At 41.3% G+C, this 21,770-nt stretch overlaps 1 protein-coding gene and 1 long non-coding RNA gene across 3 annotated transcripts in view; one reads left to right on the plus strand and one right to left on the minus strand.

Annotated features, from left to right (window-relative positions):
* Positions 1–21,770, minus strand: part of ARHGEF28 (Rho guanine nucleotide exchange factor 28) — a 301,505-nt gene that overhangs the window by 117,980 nt on the left and 161,755 nt on the right. Inside the window, exons 8-9 of one of the 2 annotated variants that reach the window (XM_019463023.2) lie at positions 20,080–20,135; positions 19,452–19,512 (exon numbers count right to left, since the gene is read on the minus strand). In XM_019463023.2, coding sequence (XP_019318568.2) covers positions 19,452–19,512; positions 20,080–20,135 — 117 coding nt within the window. Of the gene's footprint in view, positions 1–1,451; positions 1,657–19,451; positions 19,513–20,079; positions 20,136–21,770 lie in introns of those variants that run through there. The other variant, XM_019463024.2, reaches the window with a different exon arrangement.
* On the plus strand, positions 1,239–3,095 carry LOC128778299 (uncharacterized). The gene is made up of 2 exons (XR_008423830.1): positions 1,239–1,392; positions 1,562–3,095. It is a non-coding gene; the product is annotated as an uncharacterized LOC128778299 (long non-coding RNA).

The raw sequence follows: 21,770 nt of genomic DNA on the forward strand, positions 1-21,770 counted from the left end.
CTGAGCTTGCTTTTACATGCACGTGCTTGTGCTCTCTCTTAGGTAAAGTTTTTCCTCCTGAACGATTTAATGGTAAGTTGCATTTATCATGGTCCCTTGCCCCAAAGAAGAAATTAAGTTTTAAAACTCAAACAGAAAAATGGAATGTTGTACAACATTTTTTAAGTCCCCAGTACGAGATTTTCAAGGATCGTAGCAGAGCCGTAAGGGGACTTTGTTAAGGTTGAGGCTTTCTACCACCTCTGGATGTCTAACCAATGTTAATCCTGGGGGTGGCCTTGACCCCAGCCAAAGAGAAAGGGGACACACACACACACACACACACACACACACAAATATCACCCCTCTATTTTATTTTAGAAGGAAAAAGGTCCTTGAGGCAAACCAGCTATGTTGACAACTGCCAGCCTCCATTTTTCTCAGCCAAAATTTGCCCAGGGTGATTCCGTAGGTCATGCTGTTCTAGAGAATACAAAATTCTGCTCCCTAACAATGCTACAGGGACAGTCCACTTTCAGAAACAGCTCTTCTGCCTTCAAGCTCATGAAAATGTTCCCTTGTCCTTGAATTAAAAACATAACCACATAACTCCCCACCTAAGATAAGGGGCAGAATGGAGGACTACCTTTCCTGCTCTGGTAAACCTCAGAAAACAACAATTGTCACCTGCTGAGGGCCGGGGATGGGGCAGTAAATATTCAGGATACCTCACTACACCCTAACACTAACTTGTCCCTAGATTTCCAAGGACTGTACGATAAGAATGAGTTGCAAGGGGGAATAAGTGGTATAAACTGACTGCGTTATTAATCATGCTACAAATAAATGACTTTTCCTCCGACAGTAAAGCGTTTTGTACTCTTGCTAATTAGTAATAAACTTTTTAATGTAGGACTATATCCCCTGGAGATGCACAGGCTTTCTTGTTTAAATCGCTTCCTTAAAATCCCTTTCTTAGAACGACTATAAAATCAACAGTATAAAATGGAACACTTTTCTTAGGCAAAGAATTAAAAACAAACACAAACAAAAAAACCACCCACTTGAAAACAAATACCAAAGAAGCAGAAACTGGATACTGAATATGTACACAGTTCTTTAAATCAACAGGACTCTCCATTATCAAGGTAACTCCAAGGTAACTCCGATAAAGTGAGTCTGAAACATTTACCTTGTACTAAACTCCCTCCCACACACTTTTTTTTAAAAAAGAGAATTGCACGTGCATAATTCAGCACAAAGGCAGAGTCAAAGTGAAAGGAACCTAAGAACCCGTAGGTTTACCTCAGAAGCCTATCTGCAAAGTATTTTTAGAGTTAGAGTTTTATAAAGACATGTATAAACTTGCAGTTCATCAGACAACAGTCTGGCAAAGCAATGAGGAAAAGAAAGGTAAGAATACGAAAATCCCTAGCTTGGCTCTGAGGGAAATAAAAGATTCCGGGATCTACCTTGCTTGGACGCCCTCCGCCGAATCTTCATTTTGGGGAAGGAAGGCCATGAGTAGTTAAAGGGGGAGTCCGAGTCCGAATCCATCTTTTTGTTTTGCTTAAATCAACAGATTCAACAGGAGAGACTCAGGAAGAACTGTGGGCGTCCCCCACCAGGAGGCGAGTCTACCGTGTGATGTCAAAGGAAGGAATGGGGCTGGGTGAAAAGCTCCCGAACACGGGGAGGGAGAGGCAATAAACGTTTTGCTTCCTTTAGGCGTCCAGGCATGTAGACTGAGAAGGAGGCTGTAAATATTAAAGCCAAACGAAGGAAGTGAAAGAGGAGAGAGAGGCAGCTAAGGGTTGTACTGGTACATCACAGTCCAGTTATTCAAAAGGTCACTGGGAGCAAATGAATCATTAACTCCCCTCTTCTTGTGGCTGGAAATGGAAATTAAGAAGAAAGGTAACTGAATTCAAAAAGAGCGGCCTGTGCTTCAAGAAAAGCCTCCAAATGCACTTGTTTTGTTCTGGAGCTGGAGTATCATTTACAGAAAAGCCACCCTGCACAGTGATGTAAAGGTTGAGGTTTACAAGTGTGGACAGCCAGAGAGCTCAGTACACAGGCAAATAAAAGCCATCACACTCAAGGCGAGGAGTTTTCCAGAGCAATCTGTTCTTTCATAGCATTGACAGTGTCAGCAGATTTTCAGATTCTAGGGCCGAAACAACTCTGATAATTCATTTAACAATCTAGTCTCCCTACACTTTTAATGCTACAGTAGCTGGAAGCTTTTACTGTTACAGACAATTCTACTCATTAAATACATGCAAAGTCCTCTACTAGTGTTCAGCACAATTGGGGGCATTCTTCAGCTGTCACTAAGTTTGGCTTCAATCTTTAGGATTGGGGTACCTTTAGAGCTTGGCTCTAACCCTACAGTCCCTCTCAACAGAGCTAGTGACTAAGTTACCACAAACCAAGAGTTCCTACAGGTTCCGCTTAATGAGCCTCTGGTAATTAGCATTCAGTACAAGCCCATCACCACCTCCACCTAAACCGAACACTACGCAAAGTCACTTCCCTGCTCTCCACAAGCACACCGATACATGGGACCCACAGAAGTTCAAGCAAAGCAACCAAGAGCTGTGGCAGAAAAAAAAAACACACGCCAAGTCTCAGAGGGGAGCCTCTTCTAAGCATTTATTTTGTATCATTGATAGCAGGAAATGGTGTGTTTTCTTTTGTTACGTCATCTGCCACCCAAATAAACTAAGACTGTGGAAACGATATGAAGGCCTGCATGACTCTGCAGATCTGAAGCATAGCAATAGGTGTCATAATTAATATTCCTTTTCACCACAATGATTTCCCAAATTGTTGACTTGATCATGCCTCGCTGTCAGAAAGAGATGCGTAATCTGCTCCATAATAGCTAATCCCGTCTGATTGGGTGGGGAGTAGGTGAGAGGGCCAGATGGAACTGGATCAAGGGGAGAAACCACTTAATTTCCAATTCAAATCAAAATTAGAATTACATGAATCGCGGTTGTGTTTTTATATGGTTTGCTACATAAATACCACATACAAATATAACAAAATGCAACTAGGAGACAGTCGTAAGCATTACAACGGAGTCAAAATAAACATTAATACATGTTTTACTTTGTGGCCTTTTATTTGAAAAATACTTTTCTTAATTAGCTAGGTGCAATTCTAAGAATAAATTATTCTCAAGCCTTGTACCAGGTAAGAGAGTTTTAGTCCACATGGATCTTGAGCAAGAAAATAAAATCTTGAAGGTGAGTGTTTCTATTCATTCTCTAGGTTTTAAAGCTTAGAAATGTGCCAGGGACGCTATGGGCATGTGATGAATGAATGATGTACACTTACTTAACCTGTGGATAGAGAAGCTTTACATGTCATTCTGTAGTATTTTTAATATCCTGATTGAAAATAGGTGTTTAAAAAAATTTTTTTAATCAGCTATAGGTGATACACAATGTTATATTAGTTTCAGGTGTAGAAGAGTGCTATACACTCTTCTGTAGCTACCATACAATGCTATTAGAGTACCAATGACCACATTCCCTACGCCACAGAAAATAGGTAGCTTCACAAGACTTCCTGTAGCTTTATGTTAAGTGTTTTAAAGTATCGTTGTGTTTTACTCATCACAATAGTATCTTTATTTGACAAAATAAAACAACAGTACTGGTGAGTGGACCAAGCCCACTGTTCTCCAAGGTTCCAGGCAATACTTCGGATGTACATAGATCCTTGGATGCCTCAGAGATGTCTGCAGACCAAAGAAAGGGAACGTCCACCTGTTTAGACAATCATCAAACTGAAATGAAAGTGTTGGACCAGGAGATAATATTATCTTTCTCATTTGCCATGCGTGGTTAAGTTTTAGAGCCACTTGGGGCGCCTCGGTGGCTCAGTCGGTTAAGCGTCCAACTTCGGCTCAGGTCACGATCTCGCGGTATGTGAGTTCGAGCCCCGCTTCAGGCCCTGTGCTGACTGCTCAGAGCCTGGAGCCTGTTTCAGATTCTGTGTCTCCCTCTCTCTCTGACCCTCCCCCGTTCGTGCTCTGTCTCTCTCTGTCTCAAAAATAAATAAACGTTAAAAAAAAAAAATTAAAAAAAAAAAAAGTTTTAGAGCCACTTAACCAGGATCAATCCCAGGTCAACAAACTACTAGAGCTGCTCCCTTCTTGACCATTGGTGACAGATAAGAAGAAAGTCAGGACAATCCCAAGAGAAACATGATAAAGTCTTTGTAAAACACATTTCTAGTAGCTGAGATGCCAAGTAGATCCATCTTAATCTAGTTTTCCCCAAAGCACAGTCCTTGGTGACCAATTGCATATCACTTGATTATTGATGTGAAAATTATTCTGACAATAAAATAGAACTACCCAAAAAATACATGTGAGAAGCCTAACAATATTTTCTATTCTTATTTGATGCACCAATATTTTTAAAGAACGAAATTACTGCCACTGACCAGCTATATAACATTGAGTTACCACATAAAGTTAAAGAGAAAATATTGTTTGCATCCCTCTTTTAGGCCAGTTCATTTTCTTGCTCACCAAAGAACTTCTCCCAAATCTGGGTCATTTATCATGTTTCCTGGAGTACTCAACTTTGTCCCCTGTCATACCAATATGACTGCATTTAAATCAATTCAAGATGTTATTTATATCTCGTTCACATTCAATGGCTTAAATTCTTTGCTTTCTCTGGCTGATTCCAACTGCAGGTGGAGGAATTCAATGGTAGGTCCCCCAAGGGCCACTTTCTCACCCGCTATCATACAACTATTATGATGCCCGGGTGTGAATGATTTCATCAGCTTTACTGTGCCTCCTGTAACTAGAAAATCCTTTGTTTAGAAAATTACCTCCATTGGGTGACAAACATGCAGGGCAGATGCTGCTGAAGTTTCAGCTCTCTGCAAGACCCACAGAGAAGGGAAGCTTCCCTTCATTCTCCTTGTGTCATGATGGCATGCTACCTACCTTTCAATCTTGGTAAAATTAATCTTCCTCAGAGGGTATTTATATTTTGATTTGAATTACAATATCTGTACAATTTTCTCATCCTCCAATAAGCCCCAAAATTCCTGGAGTGCGAGAGCTGTGTCATACCCATTTTCTTTTTTTTAATTTTTTTTAACATTTATTTATTAATGAGAAATAGAGAGAGACAGAGCATGAGCATGGGAGGGGCAGAGAGAGAGGGAGACACAGAATCCGAAACAGGATCCAGGCCCTCGGCTGTCAGCACAGAGCCCGACGCGGGGCTCGAACTCACAGACTGCGAGACCATGACCTGAGCCAAAGTGGGACGCTTAACCAACTGAGCCACCCAGGCGCCCGTGTCATACTCATATTCTTAAGCAGTCAGATGCTGAAAAGAAAAACCATGGGTTTGGGGAGCCATTATGTATCTAGGCTTAGACAGTGGCTCTGTCACTTATTTAGCAACCCTAACCAAGTTACTTTCCGACCCTCACTTGTTTCATACAAAAGGAGGTCATAACATCCATACTACAAAGAGTGGTGAGAATCAAATGGGGCACTAGTAAAGAACTTAAGTTTTCATTACGTTCTCTTAAATAAAGTTTCCCTTTCGCTGTATTTCTCTTCTACATTATAGACACTGAAGTATTCTTATGTTTACCTCCGGAGTGATAGCTTTTTCTAAACTGAGACCTGCCAGTGTACCTGGCTAGCTCAGCCAGCAGAGCATTTACACTCTTAAGGTGAGACATGCTAATGTACAAAGAAGTTCCCAATCATACCAAGACTGAAAGAGAAGGAAGATTTTTTTTTTCCTATTATGCTCCATTGTCTAACAACCAGAGACCATAGTTTCTAACACTGCTAGACAGCATTCTGGGGGAAAGTCATTAAAAAACACAAAGAGGGGCGCCTGGGTGGCTCAGTCGGTTAAGTGGCCGACTTCGGCTCAGGTCATGATCTCGCGGTCCGTGAGTTCGAGCCCCGTGTCGGGCTCTGTGCTGATAGCTCGGAGCCTGGAGCCTGGAGCCTGCTTCTGTTTCTGTGTCTCCCTCTCTCTCTGCCCCTCCCCCATTCACACTCTGTCTCTCTCTGCCTTTCAAAAATGAATAAATGTTAAAAAAAAAAAATTTTTTTTAAAACAAACAAACAAAAAAAAACACAAAGAACCGGAGGCAAAAACCCCTAATGTCAGGACAAGCCTACCCTGGCTCACTTCAGCCAGAAGAGGCAATGTAATGGAGCCTGAGATGGTCAGAATCTTCCTCAAAATCCTTTAGAAGGCACCGTGTCATCCGTTGGAGTCCAACACAAGCAGTTCTTTGTTGGAGAACATTGTGACTCTGGTTATGCACCAAGTGAAATGCTTGGCTCTTACTGGGAGGCCATGCTATACAGAAAATAAGGATCTTTAAAAGCACAGCTCCTATCCATGGGCTCAAGATGTGCTCTGAGAAGGACAGTGGGCACAGGACATTCACATCGGCAGTGTCACACTCAGGGACATGGCATCATGAGTGGAGCCAGCCAGACATTTGAATTACAATTTTTCTCTCTACTTCTGCATTGTGTATAAACAGAGCCCATAAAATTGATTTCCTATAAAACAGACATCAACTGGGAGCATGGGACAAACACTGTTACCATAAATTAGAATTCTAGGATGCCACCATTTCCTAAAGCCATCTTATTTTATACATAAGAGTACTTTTTATTTCTTATCTACCTTAATTACCTTGACTTATTTGAGTAAAAAACCTGCATGCCCTTTCAAAAGCTTTTTTATCACCGCACTAAGGGGAAAAACTGGGTATACCCTAGAAATCCATCAGGATGACATTACTTGTATTATGACAATATCCACATATAGTGTAAGAAGAAAATATCCAGAACATTTAGGACAGGAAAGCACATTTCTACATGAAGCAACATATTCAAGAATTACCATGTCAGGGGCACCTGGGTGGCTCAGTCGGTTAGTGTCTGATTCTTGGCTTTGGCTCAGGTCATGATCTCAGAGTCACTGAGATCAAGTCCAGGTTGGGCTCTGTGATGACAGCATGGAGGCTGCTTAGAATTCTCTGTCTCCCTCCTCCCCCACTCACACACTCTCTCTCAAAATAAATACAGGTTTTTTTAAACAAATAATCCAGTGAAGAAATGGGCAGAAGACACGAATAGACACTTTTCCAAAGACATCCAGATAGCCAACAGACACATGAAAGGATGCTCAATGTCACTCCATTAGGGAAATACAAATCAAAACCACACTCAGATACCACCTCACGCCGGTTAGAGTGGCTAAAATGAACAAATCAGGAGACTATAGATGCTGGAGAGGATGCGGAGAAACGGGAACCCTCTTGCACTGGTGGTGGGAATGCAAATTGGTGCAGCCATTCTGGAAAACAGTGTGGAGGTTCCTCAAAAAATTAAAAATAGAACTACCCTATGACCCAGCAATACCACTGTTAGGAATTTACCCAAGGGATACAGGAGTGCTGATGCATAGGGGTACTTGTACCCCAATGTTTAAAGCAGCACTTTCAAACAAAAGCCAAATTATGGAAAGAGCCCAAATGTCCATCAACTGATGAACGGATAAAGGAGATGTGGTTTATATTTACAACGGAATAGTACTTGGCAACGACAAAGAATGAAATCTGGCCATTTGCAGCAATGTGGATGGAACTGGAGGGTATTATGCTAAATGGAATAAGTCAGAGAAAAATAGATAGCATATGTTTTCACTCATATGTGGATCCTGAGAAACTTAACCAAAGACCATGGGGGAGGGTAAGGGGGAAAAAAAAAAAGTTACAGAGAGGGAGGGAGGCAAACCATACGAGACTCTTAAATACAGAGAACAAACAAATGGGTGGGGGGGCGGGGAGGGGAAAGTGAGTGATGGGCAATGAGGAGGGCACGTGTTGGGGTGAGCACTGGGTGTTTTATGGAAGCCAATTTGACAAATTATATTTAAATAAATAAATAGGGTTTTTTAAATTTTTTTTTTACTATTTTTTTAATTTTATTTTTTAATTTACATCCAAATTAGTTAGCATATAGTACAACAATGATTTCAGGAGTAGATTCCTTAGTGCCCTTTATCCATTTAGCCCATCCCCCCCACACCCCTTCCAGTAACCCTCTGTTTGTTCTACATATTTATGAGTCTCTTCTGTTTTGTCCCCCTCCCTGTTTTTATATTATTTTTGTGTCCCTTCCCTTATGTTCATCTGTTTTGTCTCTTCAAGTCCTCATATGAGTGAAGTCATATGATGTTTGTCTTTCTCTAATTTCACTTAGCATAATACCCTCCAGTTCCATCCACATAGTTGCAAATGACAAGATTTCATTCTTTTTGGTAGCCAAGCAATAGTCCATTGTATACATATACCACATCTTCTTTATCCATTCATCCATCGAAGGACATTTGGGCTCTTTCCATACTTTGGCTATTGTTGATAGCGCTGCTATCAACATTGGGGTGCATGTGTCCCTTCGAAACAGCACTTGTTGGGATGAGCACTGGGTGTTTTATAGAAGCCAATTTAACAATAAATGAATACATACATACATACATACATTTTTTAAAAAAAAGAATTATATTGTCAATGCTTCCCCTAGCAGTTAATAAAGCTAAAATGATCAATTTCTATTCAGATGATACTCTTAAGGAAAAAAAAAAAAAAGACTCTTGGTGGATCTATTTTTGTTTTAGACCTTGAAATCCTTGGCATAACCTAAAAGGAAAAAAGTATGAGCACTTGGTTTTTCTGAACAACGAATTATGAGGAATTTTGACTCTATTATGGAGAGGCAGCTGTGGACACTGGATGTGAGAGGTCCTAGGGGTGAGGATATGAGCCACGAGGCTGGACAGAGCAAGGGTGGACAGATAGTTAAGTTTCTTGTCATAGCCTCAGGACAAAGGGATCCTTCATGATAGAAAGAGCCACGACACTTAGGGAGAGCAACATCTACATTTTAGGTTTTTTCTGATAATTCCAATTCCAATTCCAATTTTCCCAAATCTTCCCAAAAAAGTTTCTTATGTGCCACAAACTTATTTACAAACCTACTTTTTAAAGTCGATTTTAACATTCAAAGTTCAACTTATTCTTCTATGGACTTTTATATGATTATTTGCATGTCCAAAAGTTAACTAGGAGATATAAAATGGGCAAAAAACTTAAACAATTAGTTCTAATGTAAACTTAAATCTATCCATGCCATAGTTCTAAAGCTAAAATTCCCACAAAACAGAATGGAGAATCCTAGTTTTAAATAAAGGGTGGCTCATCTTACATATGCTAACTAGAGTATTGTTACTACTAGGCCCTGTCATCTGAAAGAGTAAGGAGATACCTACATGTGTGCCCTAACGTATGCATACACATTTATCTACAAATATTTCTATAAGCAACTATGCGTGTCCATGTTAACTAATCATGAGTACATACTGATGTGTCCAACTCTAATTCATTAGCACAAAGATCATTCTAGCCTCCTCTCCTTGGTTATCTACCAACTCCGACTCCAACATAACAATCTTATCTATAATCCATTTGCTTAATTGTTCATTTCCAGGGTACTTTACAGTGGTATAATTGTTAACCTGTATCCCCGGGACCAACAATTCCATCACCTAGAGGACAATGTTTACATACCGCTTCCTTTCCTTTAATCTTACAGACTCTACTCATTTCCAAAGTTATTGAGGTCTGAACTCTCCTCATCCCCTACAGTAAGGCATTTCATACATTTTTAGTACAGTTAAATTGTTTTGTCACATTCTGTCTCCATCATAGGATCCTCCAACTTATTTTTTTTATTTGCCCATATTAAAGTTCACTCTGTATGCCATTAAGTTCTCTGAGTTTTAACAAATTCAGTGTCATGTATCCACCATCAGAGTATCTTAAAGAGTATGTTCACTCCCCTAAAACAACAACAACAAAACCCCACAATGACAGAAATATGTACAAAGGACAAAGAAGCCAACTGGAAGAGTTCCTCCATTGCCAGAGTGAGACCACTTTTGAACAATAAAGCAGGACTAGATTATTATCTCAAGTATCCAATAAATATCCAAAAATCTATACTGACATAAATGATTGAATAAACAGGTAAGGAAGGGTATAAGTCCCCCAAGTAGGAGAATTCCAAATTATTTATTAGCACACAAGGGTGTATACAGATGACACCCCACCCCTCAAGTATGGGCTGAACATCATGACTTCCTTCCAAAGAGTATAGTATGCAAAGAGTAGTGGGCAAGAATCATTTTACAGTGAATAAAGCTGACCAAACCCACCTCTGCCAGATAATCAAGGTCGTCATTAACAGTGAAAGTAATGATAGCATACACCAATGAGGTGATGACAATGGCATTTTGCCTCTGTGGTATTCCTCCCCAAACCCATAACCCCAATTTTAATAATGGAAAAAAAATTGAGAAAAATAACAATTGAGGGAAATTATACCTAACACTTGACCAGTACTCCTAAAACTGTCAAGATTATTAAAAACCAGGAAAGTCTTGAGAAATTCTCACAGCCAAGAGGAGCCTAAGGAAACATGGTAACTAAATACAATATGGCATCCTGGATAGGATCCTGGGACACAGAAAGGAAATCAGGTAAAAACTAAAGCAATCTAAATAAAGCAAGGACTTTTGTCAATAACAATGCATCAATCAATTTTAAAAAGGTGTACCATAATATACAATGTTAATGGGGAAGAGGGGCGTGTGGGAACTCTCTGTACTATCTTTAGAATTTTTCTGTAAATCTGAAGCTATTCTAAAAAATAAAGCTTAAAACATTTTTAAAGGATGAGGTAAAGTACAGAATCTATGTTCATTAAACGTTTGTGGAATTCATGCTAAAAGACTGAATCACTTACTTAATGAGATACGGAGAAGTCAAGTCATGCTTAAAACTCCGCTTTCTTTTAAGTTATTATGTGAAGTTACCAACAGAGCTAATTAAACATTAAAGATGATATCCTGAAACTAATTTTAATTTTTCATAAACAAATAGTGTCTCTTTGGAATTAAGAGGTTCCCAAGAGGTAACCCTAGGGAGAGGCTCTCACGTGCAACTGAGGGTACCTCCGTGAGCCTACCTCAATCGGATCACAGAAATCTTATCCGCAGACAGATCTCAAGAGCATGGATGAAACCCAGCTAGCTTACTCACAGTTTTCTTCTCAAGTTCTAGGTATCAAAAAAAAAAAAAAAAATCACAGAGTGAAGTTAAAGTTGTTTAAAATATTATAAAGACACAGATTTACTACTGGGTCTCCTATTCAATTTGTGGTTGTACCACTTCTCTGTATTTTGGCTCTATACATTCTTCCACAGGATCTCATACTGTGAAGAATAAATTCTGTTGGCTTTCTTGCTCATATTGGAAGAAAGGGGCCATGTTTCATAAAAGGGTCCTCTCAATTAGCCACTCTGAAAGTTAAAGCAGTGTGTCCCAGTAAATTGTTAGCTTTCATGCCAGCAATACAAGCTCTTACTTAATTGCCCTGAAGTCCCTTCCAAGGGATTAGCCACTGGTACTCAATTAAAACCAAGCCTCAACTCACATAAGCACACGTACTCTGCTGTCAGGCCCAGAGCCCAGTGAGTCTTCTGTGAGAGCAATTTTTATACTCGACGTCTGTATACACTATACTCGAGTATTTCAACACAAGAGAAAGAAATTTATGGGTGGAATTTTAACTCTTCTTATAAAAATGTTAAGTTTATTTCCAGAATACATTTCCCAGTTTTCATTTGTTTTCATGTTTTATAAATTAGTTTTACTTTCTTTAATATTTTATTTTTGCTTGAATTCTGTATTCAATCATTTGACTTAAACCATCAAAATAGAATCTTTAGGGATGGAACCTCACTTCGTTTATTCGGAGTTGAGAATCTTATTTTGGAGAATGAAAATTTACAATTCATACGTAAATGGGAAAAAGATGGTCTTTTCAACAAAGGGTGTCAGGAAAAGTAGACAGCCACATGGAAAAGAATGAAAGTCGACCACTTTATTACATCATTTGAATTTAAAAATAAATTCAAAATGGATTAGGGACCTAAATGTGAGACCTGAAACCATACAAATCCTTGAAGAGAGCACAGGCAGTAATTTCTCCGACATCAGCCAAAGCAACATTTCTCTAGGTATGTCTCCTGAGGCAAGGGAAACAAAAACAAAAATAAACCATTGGGACTACATCAAAATAAAAAGTTTCTGCAGCATAAAGGAAACCATTAACAAAACTAAAAGACAGCCTACAAATGGGAGAAAATATTTGGAAATGACATATCCAATAAACGGTTAGTATCCAGACTATATAAAAAAACAGATACAACTCAGTACCCAAAAAACAAACAGCCCAACTTAAAAAAAAAAAAAAAAAAAAAAGAATGGGCAGAAGACATGAACAGACATTTCTCCAAAGAAGACCCAGATAGCCAACAGACAGATGAAAAGATGTTCAATATCACTCATCATCACGGAAATGCATATCTAAACCACAATGAGATACCACCTTACACCTATGAGATTGGGTAAAATGAAAAACACAGGAAACAACGTGTTGGCAAGAAGTGGAGAAAACGGAACCCTTGTTTACTGTTGGTGGGAATGCGACCTTGTATAGCCACTCTGGAAAAGTATGGCAGTTCCTCAAGAAATTTAAAATTGAACTACTCTATCATCCAGTAATCACACTATTGAGTACCCAAAAAATACAAAAACGCTACTTCAAAGGGATATATGTATTCCTAGTTTTATTGCAACAGTATCTCCAATAGCCAAAGTATGGAAACAGCACAAGTGTTCATCAACTGATGAATGGATAAAGAAGATGTGGGCAGGGTGGGTGGGTAGAGGGTGCATAAAATAAAAAATTATTCAGCCACAAAAAAATCTTGCCATTTGCAACAACACAGAGCTAAAGAGTATAATACTAAGCAAAATAAGTCAGTCAGAGAAAGACAAATACCTTATGATCTCACTTACACGTGGAATTTAAGAAATAAAACAAGCAAAGGAAAAAAGAGTGTGAGAGACAAACCAATAAACAGAATCAACTACAGAGAACAAACTGATCATTACCAGAGGGTAGGTTGGGGGGGGGGGGGGCGGGAAATAGGAGATGGGGATTAAAGAATATACCTATCATGACGAAAAATAAAATGAAAGACAGCAACGACAAAAAGAACATTTAGAATTCAGAGAAAAAACTGCCATTTTTTCCCCTCCCTCAGTTACATTTCAGAAATTAAATTTGTTTGCGAAGAGAAAGAAAAAGGTAGTTCGGTTAGTGCTATAGGTACTAATGCCAAACATCAGGCATCCTTGTAAAGCCCTTATTACATGAGCATAAACCCAATTCCCTTCATCCCCATCTGTGCACCTCAAAGTCCAATAAATGACTCTGAAAGCAAGTCACAATCACAGGATTCCTTCTTAATATTTTAAAGTGATTAATCTTTAAATGTTAACCATCTCATTTAGGTTCAAGTGATTGGGAAATTTTCTCAGTAATTTTTTTTCCCAAAGGTTTTACATTCCCCAGAGATCGATGAGGCTATTGATGGTGATAATCATTGGGAGTCTGCAAACCCAGTACAAATTGGCTTCCGTTAATTGCTTTTGCAATCTACTACAATAAAAGCAGAACCACCATTTCCCCAACTCCAAAAATATGGAAAACCCAGGAAGTCAGGGGTGATTCCAGGAAAGCAGAGCTCCCCTGAGGACGTATGTCATGGTTCCCAACCTCCAGCCACAATTGAGAATCACCTGGGGAAAGTGTAGAACTCTTTAAGTGCAGGCTACAGTCCAGACCAAGTAAGTCAGATTTCTATGGGGATGGATACAGGTTTCAGTATAAAGCTCCAAGGTAATCCCAATGTGTAGGCTGAGTTTAGAACCGCAGGGTAACAGAGTACCTATGCAACTCTTCATCTTCATTCACTTTTATTTTGCCTTTTTTACATTTATGAGCTAATCGGCAGAGCATAAGGCTCATAAGAGATTTGGGACTTTCAGTTTAACAGTTTTTGTTTTTTAATCCAAAGAAAAGCAGCATGATACTCTACACCTCCAGTAAGGTTTTAGCGTGTACATGCTTCCTAGATTATAGTATAGATTAACCTAAAACTCCCCAAATTCTTTAATTTATGGAATACATTTCTGCCAATAAATACTCCTATCGTCTAATTGAAAGAACAATGCTTCATTCACATTCCACGAGGAGAATGTGTCCAAACAGTGAAGGCACAAAGAGAACAGGCAGAACACTCATGGTAAAACACCCAAATTGAGCTTATTACATACACTCAGCGGAATTCTAGTAAGTCAGTAAATTCTTCTACCAAAAACAGTGTTTAAAACCTCAAAAAGCATAGTAAAAAAAAAAAAAAAAATTCACTGAAATCAACAGGACTACAATGAGTCCGTTTTTACAAATAACTGTGCATCCCCAATGGTCTTTCTGGGTTATTTGTCCATCTAAAGCCCCAGCCCCTTTGTTTCAAAAATCAAATCACTGATAAGTTTTGGCTTGTGGCAAAGAAATGACACACCCCTCCCATCCCCGGCCTAAAAAAAGGAATCCACAGAAGCTTCTGTAGCTTGGGGCATAGAGAGAGATCTGCCAAAAATTTCAAAACTTCTTTTTCAGAAGGTTACAAGCTCTGCTAAGCTCCCTTCTCCCTGACACTTTTTAAATATTCCTTCATGTTTCATTTAACATTCTTCAGATCTCAACACAGATACACATTTATTATTAAATAACAGCCAAGAGACAGCCAGCTTCCACTGACATGGGTGCTAGATCTTAAGATTCTGCGCCATTTGGAACCATCTCAAAACTATTTTCACAAACAACTTAAAAGTGCTGTTTTATATGCTTTTATAACTTAGCAACCTGAATTCCATTTCTAAACTTTTAGTTAACATAAGAAACCAAAGACTAACCTGATTAGCCCTACTTATTTGGTGGTTTATGCCAAACTAACATGAATGACTATATGGCCTCCATGCATCTTACCACTGAAATCCACGGACCTGGACCTCTCCCAAATAGAGCCACAAATGAGGATCCTGTAAGAAGTTTGTATTACACCAAACATTTTGTTCTAGAGGGGCTGATCCTTTGGATCTTCCAATCATTTCCTTCCAGGTTCCCCTCGCTCACATTTTTTCCTAAGCTTCCTGCGTAAGGCCTTTGTTTCTCCTTTTGAGTATTTTCTGTAGTCATGAAAGTCTGTGCTGTCTAGGTTAGGCCATCTGAAACACTGCACTTCCTACTGTTTGTTTCTGTCTATTTCTGCTTCCTTGTCTTCACAATTGGTCTGGATGGGTTTTTTGGGGGGAGGGGGGATGGGTAATCGGGTCGGGTTTCTTTCTACACCAGCTTTGGTTCATGTGTCTCCCTGATATCCACCCCTCCCAGTCCCAACACCTACTAACTAAAAGGTTTTCTTTTTCTCATGTTACATATAAGTAACAACAGTAATAGCAATGAAGTGATACAAGAATTATTCAAGACTAATTGGGATTCGAGCCTCAGCATAAAATGAAAATCAGGTCACTCTATAAAATCAAACCACATATATTATTTAAAAAAGCCTTTTTCTTCTCACTGATAAGTACTTGTTGGCATCATCTAAGATACTTTCCCTTTCATTTTAGAAAAGTAACCCATTTTTGTGTAGGAAAAAAATGTACAGAATCATTTTAAGCTACCTACTAAAATAGAGCTTACTTATGGCATATAATGTTAAATGAATAAACCAGGACACAGAATTCTGTTATTTACATGACCCCAACTATGTAAAAAAATGGATGTGTAATAAAAATACTGGTAGGAATACACCAAAGTTGAAGGGCACCTGCTCTGGGGTGGGAGAATTCCAGGGGTGTTTTTCTCTTTTCCTACTTTTTATAAGCTTTCAAATTTTTCTACTGTGAGCATTTACAACTTCCATAATTTAGAAAGATTATTTTATCCACAAGTCTACTTGGCACGACATTCTATTTCAAATCTTCTCTGGCACTTCAGGAAGCCCACTCTCTGCCAGCCAGCCAAACCTGGAACAGCTTTGCTTCATGCCCAGAGATTCAAGGTCCTGGGACTGTCAAGCAAGGCTGATGATGCCAGCCAATTCCATCTAGAGCTCCCCTCCATCTCTACCTCCCTACTACCAGGTCCCATAAGGAAAGCTAAAACATGCTCACCTGGTTCTTATTTTAACAAGTCTAGTTCACCTACCCATTTTTTCCATCTAAATAGTCATATAATATGTGACTATTACAGCTTGAGCTGTAATTTTTAAACAATCTTTGCTCAATGCAGGACATGGCTGATCAATTATTGCAGAAAAATCCATATCCGTGCAAGTGTCACCGAATCTGGTGGAACACACACAACTCCACTCACACTCTTGAGTATCCCTTGCTAGGCTAGCAGGAGTGTTCTCTTCCAGGACCTTCTATAATTCACCTGAGATACCGGCACTCTTGTTTCAGTCTTCAAGCACAAACTTATCTTTCCACTGGAAATCTTAATTTCTAACCAGGCAGTTGTTATTTTTTCAAATTCAACCTTTTAAAAGTAGAGTTTGCATGACAGCAACGGGTCATGCCACGTGCAACCTGGCTGGCGCAGCGATGCTTTATGCATTTTTGTTTGCAGGTGGAGCTCCAGGAGGGTGGCCGAGGCTCACCATCCTCCCACATCCCCACCGCCGTCCACTTCTGTTCTCCTCAGCACAGCGCTTGCTGTGGCCCACCGCCCAGCTTCTATTTCTTAATCACATTCAGTCCTGTGTACTTGAGCCAAATGGACCCTTTCTTCCTTCTTCATTTCTCCATTGGCCCATTTCATCTATGTTCTCTCAATCCATTTCCTCCAAATGCTCTGCCCGCTCTCTCCATTCTACCTATCCTCAATGTGAAGGAAATACACGTTGAGAAGTTCCTCTCTTCACTCTGACGGCAACAGAATTGGATCCCAGCCCTTCAACTGAGAGCCTCCCCTTGGAGGTTCTTACAGCATCCACAGAGAGCAGGGCCATCACTCCCAAAAGTCCTCTTAGTACTCCCTGAGGGGCTCAGAGGCACTGGCTCGGACGAGCTAACCAGCTGTTACCCACCCAAGACATCATCCCTGCAATCAACAGCCATTTTCAGTGTAGGAACTAACAGCCAGTATAATTCTTGATGCTCTGATGGCCAACGATAGAATGGGAATTTCCAGGGCGATAAATTTTTTAAAATGTATATATATCAATTCCTGAGTCACAGACCATACACTCAATAGACCTATGGCTACTGGTTACCATTGCAAACAATGTAGATATAAGACATGTCCGCCATCACAGAAAGTTCTACTGGAACAGCACTGCTGTAGTTTATGAGAGCATGCAAAACTAACGTCATACTATTTTGAATAATCCAAGTCAGCCAACACATGTATCTCAACCCCACATTAATCAGCGTGTCCTGCAGACTGAGCAGAATGTAAGCACATATAAAATAACACAATAGTTTGGAAGTGACCTTGGGGAAAAGCCATTTCAGATTCCAGACTCGGGCTTACCATCCAACTATTGCTCACTGCTTCCTTCCCCCTTCTGTCCCAGAAGGCTCTTTTAAAAGGGAGCCTTCTTGGCATCAAGTCAGGTGACTTTAATTTAACTGAACAAAAAGCAAACGTTAGCACAGGCACAATCATTCATGGCCCTTTTCATAACTCACTGGACTAAAGTCCAAGTTTGTCTCAAAGCATTCATTACAATCCTCCTCAGACACAACGTTGTGACTGACCAAACACACTGATGAGGTCAGACCACTCAGACCACTACTGTCTCCTTACCACGTGTCTTCTAACCCAGCACGTGCACCAGTGTGAGAATGGAGCCTTCAAGGCTGAAAATTAGTCTCCTCTTGCTATTGAACCCCTGTAACAGCCGACGGTCCTCCCCCACCAGCAGTGTGTTTTGGTAAACATTCTTCACAGCTAACGTTCCTGGGGGCATGATGCAATTTGTAGATGAGACATCCTGTACGCGTGAGCAAGGGCTAGGATCCTGGCTTTAATGGCCTACAACAGTCATTTAAACGGAGATGTTTGCTTTCATTTCTCCTTCCTCTTCCCCTCTTCTGAAAGTCAAGCAGTACCCTTACCTTATATAGCAGCAATCTTAAAGGTGTGCACACTGCTCGAAAGAATCTCAGTTTCTGTCCCAACTGCAGGAGTACCTCATTCAGGGAGACCCTGGAAACACGTCTGGCTCGCGGCCAAGCTACCAGCAGCACAGCCAACGGACGCTGACGGTACTTCCTCCTCGCCGTGTTCTACTCTTCACGCCTCCCCAACTGCTGTCACTGCTCTGCCCGTGCCTGCCAAATGTGCCAATACCCACTGGCCTCCAGGGAGACCCCTGCGCCACTAGGCTCCCGGGCCCATCCACCTTCACCATTAAACTCAGCCTGGGCACTGTCTCCGTTTCCCTGCCTTTCCCATCAGCCTGAGCACTTCGCCACCGAGGCCAATAGCACCTCCACTGCACCCTCGCAACACTTCACACTACTCTGTCTGTGTGCTTTCCAGGTGCACGAACTGCCCCGGCTTCACCTAGTCTAAAGAAGCCAACTAGGAAAGCTGGTGCGTATCTGCCTTGCACTGAGCCCCAGAGGTCTGCTCAGACCGCCCAGGGGCCGAGACATCAGCTGAGAGCCCAGTTTATGTATGTCCCCCAGCCTCCAACTGCTTCGTCAGGCTCTAACTCAAAGTGGAACCCTGGGGTCCAGATTAGCCCTCAAGAATTGGAAGATGGCCAAGGAGATCTGGGGAGAAGCCATAGAGACTTGTGAACTAGAACTTGTGGACAGATGAGAATGTCCAGTCCCCGGGAAAAACTACATTCACCCTGCCAAGGAATCTCTTTGTGCCATGTTCCGCACCCAGTGACAAGCATCTGGTCTTTCCTGAGGCCAGGGAGAGGACCACAGAGGCTCAGCTCCAAGGGCCGCCCAAGTGGGTATCCAAATGGGAGGGTGGTAAGCTTGGGATTCCGGGGCCAGGCAGAATGAAGTTAGGAGTCTCCATTCCACCACCTGCTCTCAAGGACCCCTGTCACTTCACCTGAAGCAAGCGGAGCCTACCTCACAGAAGTAACAACATAAGCAACACAGTGCGAGTCCCGAGACAGAGTCTGGCTCAGAGTTCAACTGCTCAGGAAAAGCCTTCATGGCTTTGTCTTCATTTGTTTTTTAAAGGACCATAAGTGGATATTATTCAACCTCTCAACTCCTAATATTAGAACTGTTGCTGCAAGGAAAATTTACATCCATTGTGTTCACAAACTAGCCAAAGCTCCCAGGAAGGAAGCTTTGTTTTGTCCTGTGCATACCCAGGACTGGCATACTCCTGTGAATACAGGGGAAAGTGGCATTTCAGAACATACCCGCGTCTAGACTGTCCCGGTCTTCGTGTTCCTTCGGTTGAACCACCGGGCTTTCCACACACTGGAAAATATCGATAAAGTCAGGGGTGTTAAAAAATTACTTACTGTGCCACAATTCTGTTCATGTGTATCATCTCAGAAAAAAAAAAAAAAAATCAAGACATGTCACGTGTATCACGGCACATCAACAGGAAGCTAGTCTTGGACTTAATTAGCATTATGGAAGAGCTGCCTTAAGGAAAGGACCGGGCCCTACGGTGAAGCACACCTGACCGCTCCCCACAGGTGATTTTATTCCCGGAGGCTGGCTCTCAGGTCCAGTTGTCACATTGCTGGCAAACCTCCATAGCTCTCAGTCTTCAAGGAAAAACTTATTTTGGAAAAGGTACATACAACGGTCCTGCATACACAACTGCGACCCAGAAAGACAGCCAGCTTTGGTCATCAAGAGACTGCAAAGGAAACTGAATTGCAAGTTACTCTGCATGTGACTTGGGGCATGCCCCTGGGGCTTTACTTGTTTTCAAATTTGGTTCTTTTAAAATGTTTTGTCACCACTGGACCTTCCCTTCTAATTCAGCTGTGGAGAAAACGTGGGAAGGAGAAAGGAGGGGAGGAGACCCGTTACCTTTACATCGTCTTCCTTTTCCAGTGATGATCCGCCAGACACCAAATTCTTAATCTCTGCAAAAGGAATAATCCTCATCAGGATCAGCCAGTGGGAGCTTTCATTAAAAGACAATGAAGGAAACAAAAACTAGATGACTAGATATAATTGTGTAGCCCAGGAACGTTCCGTGTGGAGCTAGGTTTTTAGATGAAGCTTCTTAAAAATCACCTCTCCACCGAGCAGAGTATCTGACAGCCCAACTACCACACTCTGGTAGTTTTTATGTGGACCAAGAGCCAAACAAGACCCGGACCTCCTGCAGGAAATCCTGAGCAAAAAAACCCCACCATTAAATAAACAAATGCCCTGGCTTCAGAAGGAAGGCGGCTCACAGAACGAAGGCTCTTCAAAATAGCCCGGATTCTAAGGACATGACGAGTACCTACCTGAGGAAATCCCACGTCTAGTTCCTCAAATACCACACATTTTATGTTTCAAAAGAGCCTAATTCATTCCAGATGAGCTGTGGCCTTTCCTCAGGCATCCTTAAAAGCCCACAGTGCTAGCAAAACCCTTGCGCTCCCACCACAGATGATGCCAGGCTGAGCACGGACAGGCCACAGGCACACTGAGCGCCCTCTTTCTGAATAAAGGCTTTCCTGGAAATATGAGTGGTCGGGATGTTCTGGGATAAACAGGAAGGCTTATTTACGGAGTATTTTTCTCTGGGTGCTGACTGGTTCTCTTCCCACTCAGTTGCCCATAAACAAGAGTCACTGTTGTTGACATGTAACCACCAAAAGCAGGCTGGGGCCTGGGGAAAATAAGTGTTGGACACTCTTACCAAGGGCAGATGGCTAAGAATCTTTACCACCAATTGTATTAACATACAACAGCGTGGGCCCACGGCCGCCCCTGAACCCTCCCTCAGCTGCCCTGCCACCATGGCCAGCCCCAACGCTGATTCTGAGGAAGCCCCCCTGATTTAACTAGCTATTTGCCACTCCACTTAGCCATTCCTATTGATTTAACTAGCTATTTGCCACTCCACTTAGCCATTCCTATTAATTGAAGTCACCTGAGGCTCCAGACCCCCGGGGGTATTTACGCAAGCTCTTCTTACTGCCAGGCACCAAAGCTAGGAGTTTCATTCATGTTTTTGCTTAGACACAGTAGACTGCACTTCCTAAAAAATTACAATAGGTCAAGGACAGAGCACAGCAGTCAACTCTCTCACTGTCATGATGGGTTTTTTTTTAAATTTGCTAACATAAACCTTGGGTTTACTAACAAGTAAGGAGATATTTATGTCCCCCAATAGTTTACTGTCCTTGCATTCATAATCCTTACAAGACCTATAATGAAAAATGCTAAGATAACAGCTTCAATTCCACGTGGTCATGTCAACTGACCTCAGCAGGGATGAGGGACACTCGGACACCCAGCCTGAGCAGCTTCTGTTCTCTGGATTCCTACCTACCTTTAAATGCAGAGCCCACACGGGGCCTCCAGGTGGCAGCAGAGTAGCGTCTGCGGAACATGGTCAGAGCTAGGAATGCCAAAAGGAGCCAATTTCACCCTTCAAAAGCCCGCTGCTCAATTTCGCTGCTGCCGAAATTCAAAACACTAACATAAAGCTTTCTGTCCTGTTACACAGATGCATAAAGTGATGGAAGGACCTGTAGAAAGTATTAGGAATTTTGTTTGGA

Source organism: Panthera pardus, unplaced genomic scaffold (assembly GCF_024362965.1).
Source record: "Panthera pardus isolate Hobbes unplaced genomic scaffold, ASM2436296v1 HiC_scaffold_2, whole genome shotgun sequence".
Classification (NCBI taxonomy): Eukaryota; Metazoa; Chordata; class Mammalia; order Carnivora; family Felidae; genus Panthera; species Panthera pardus.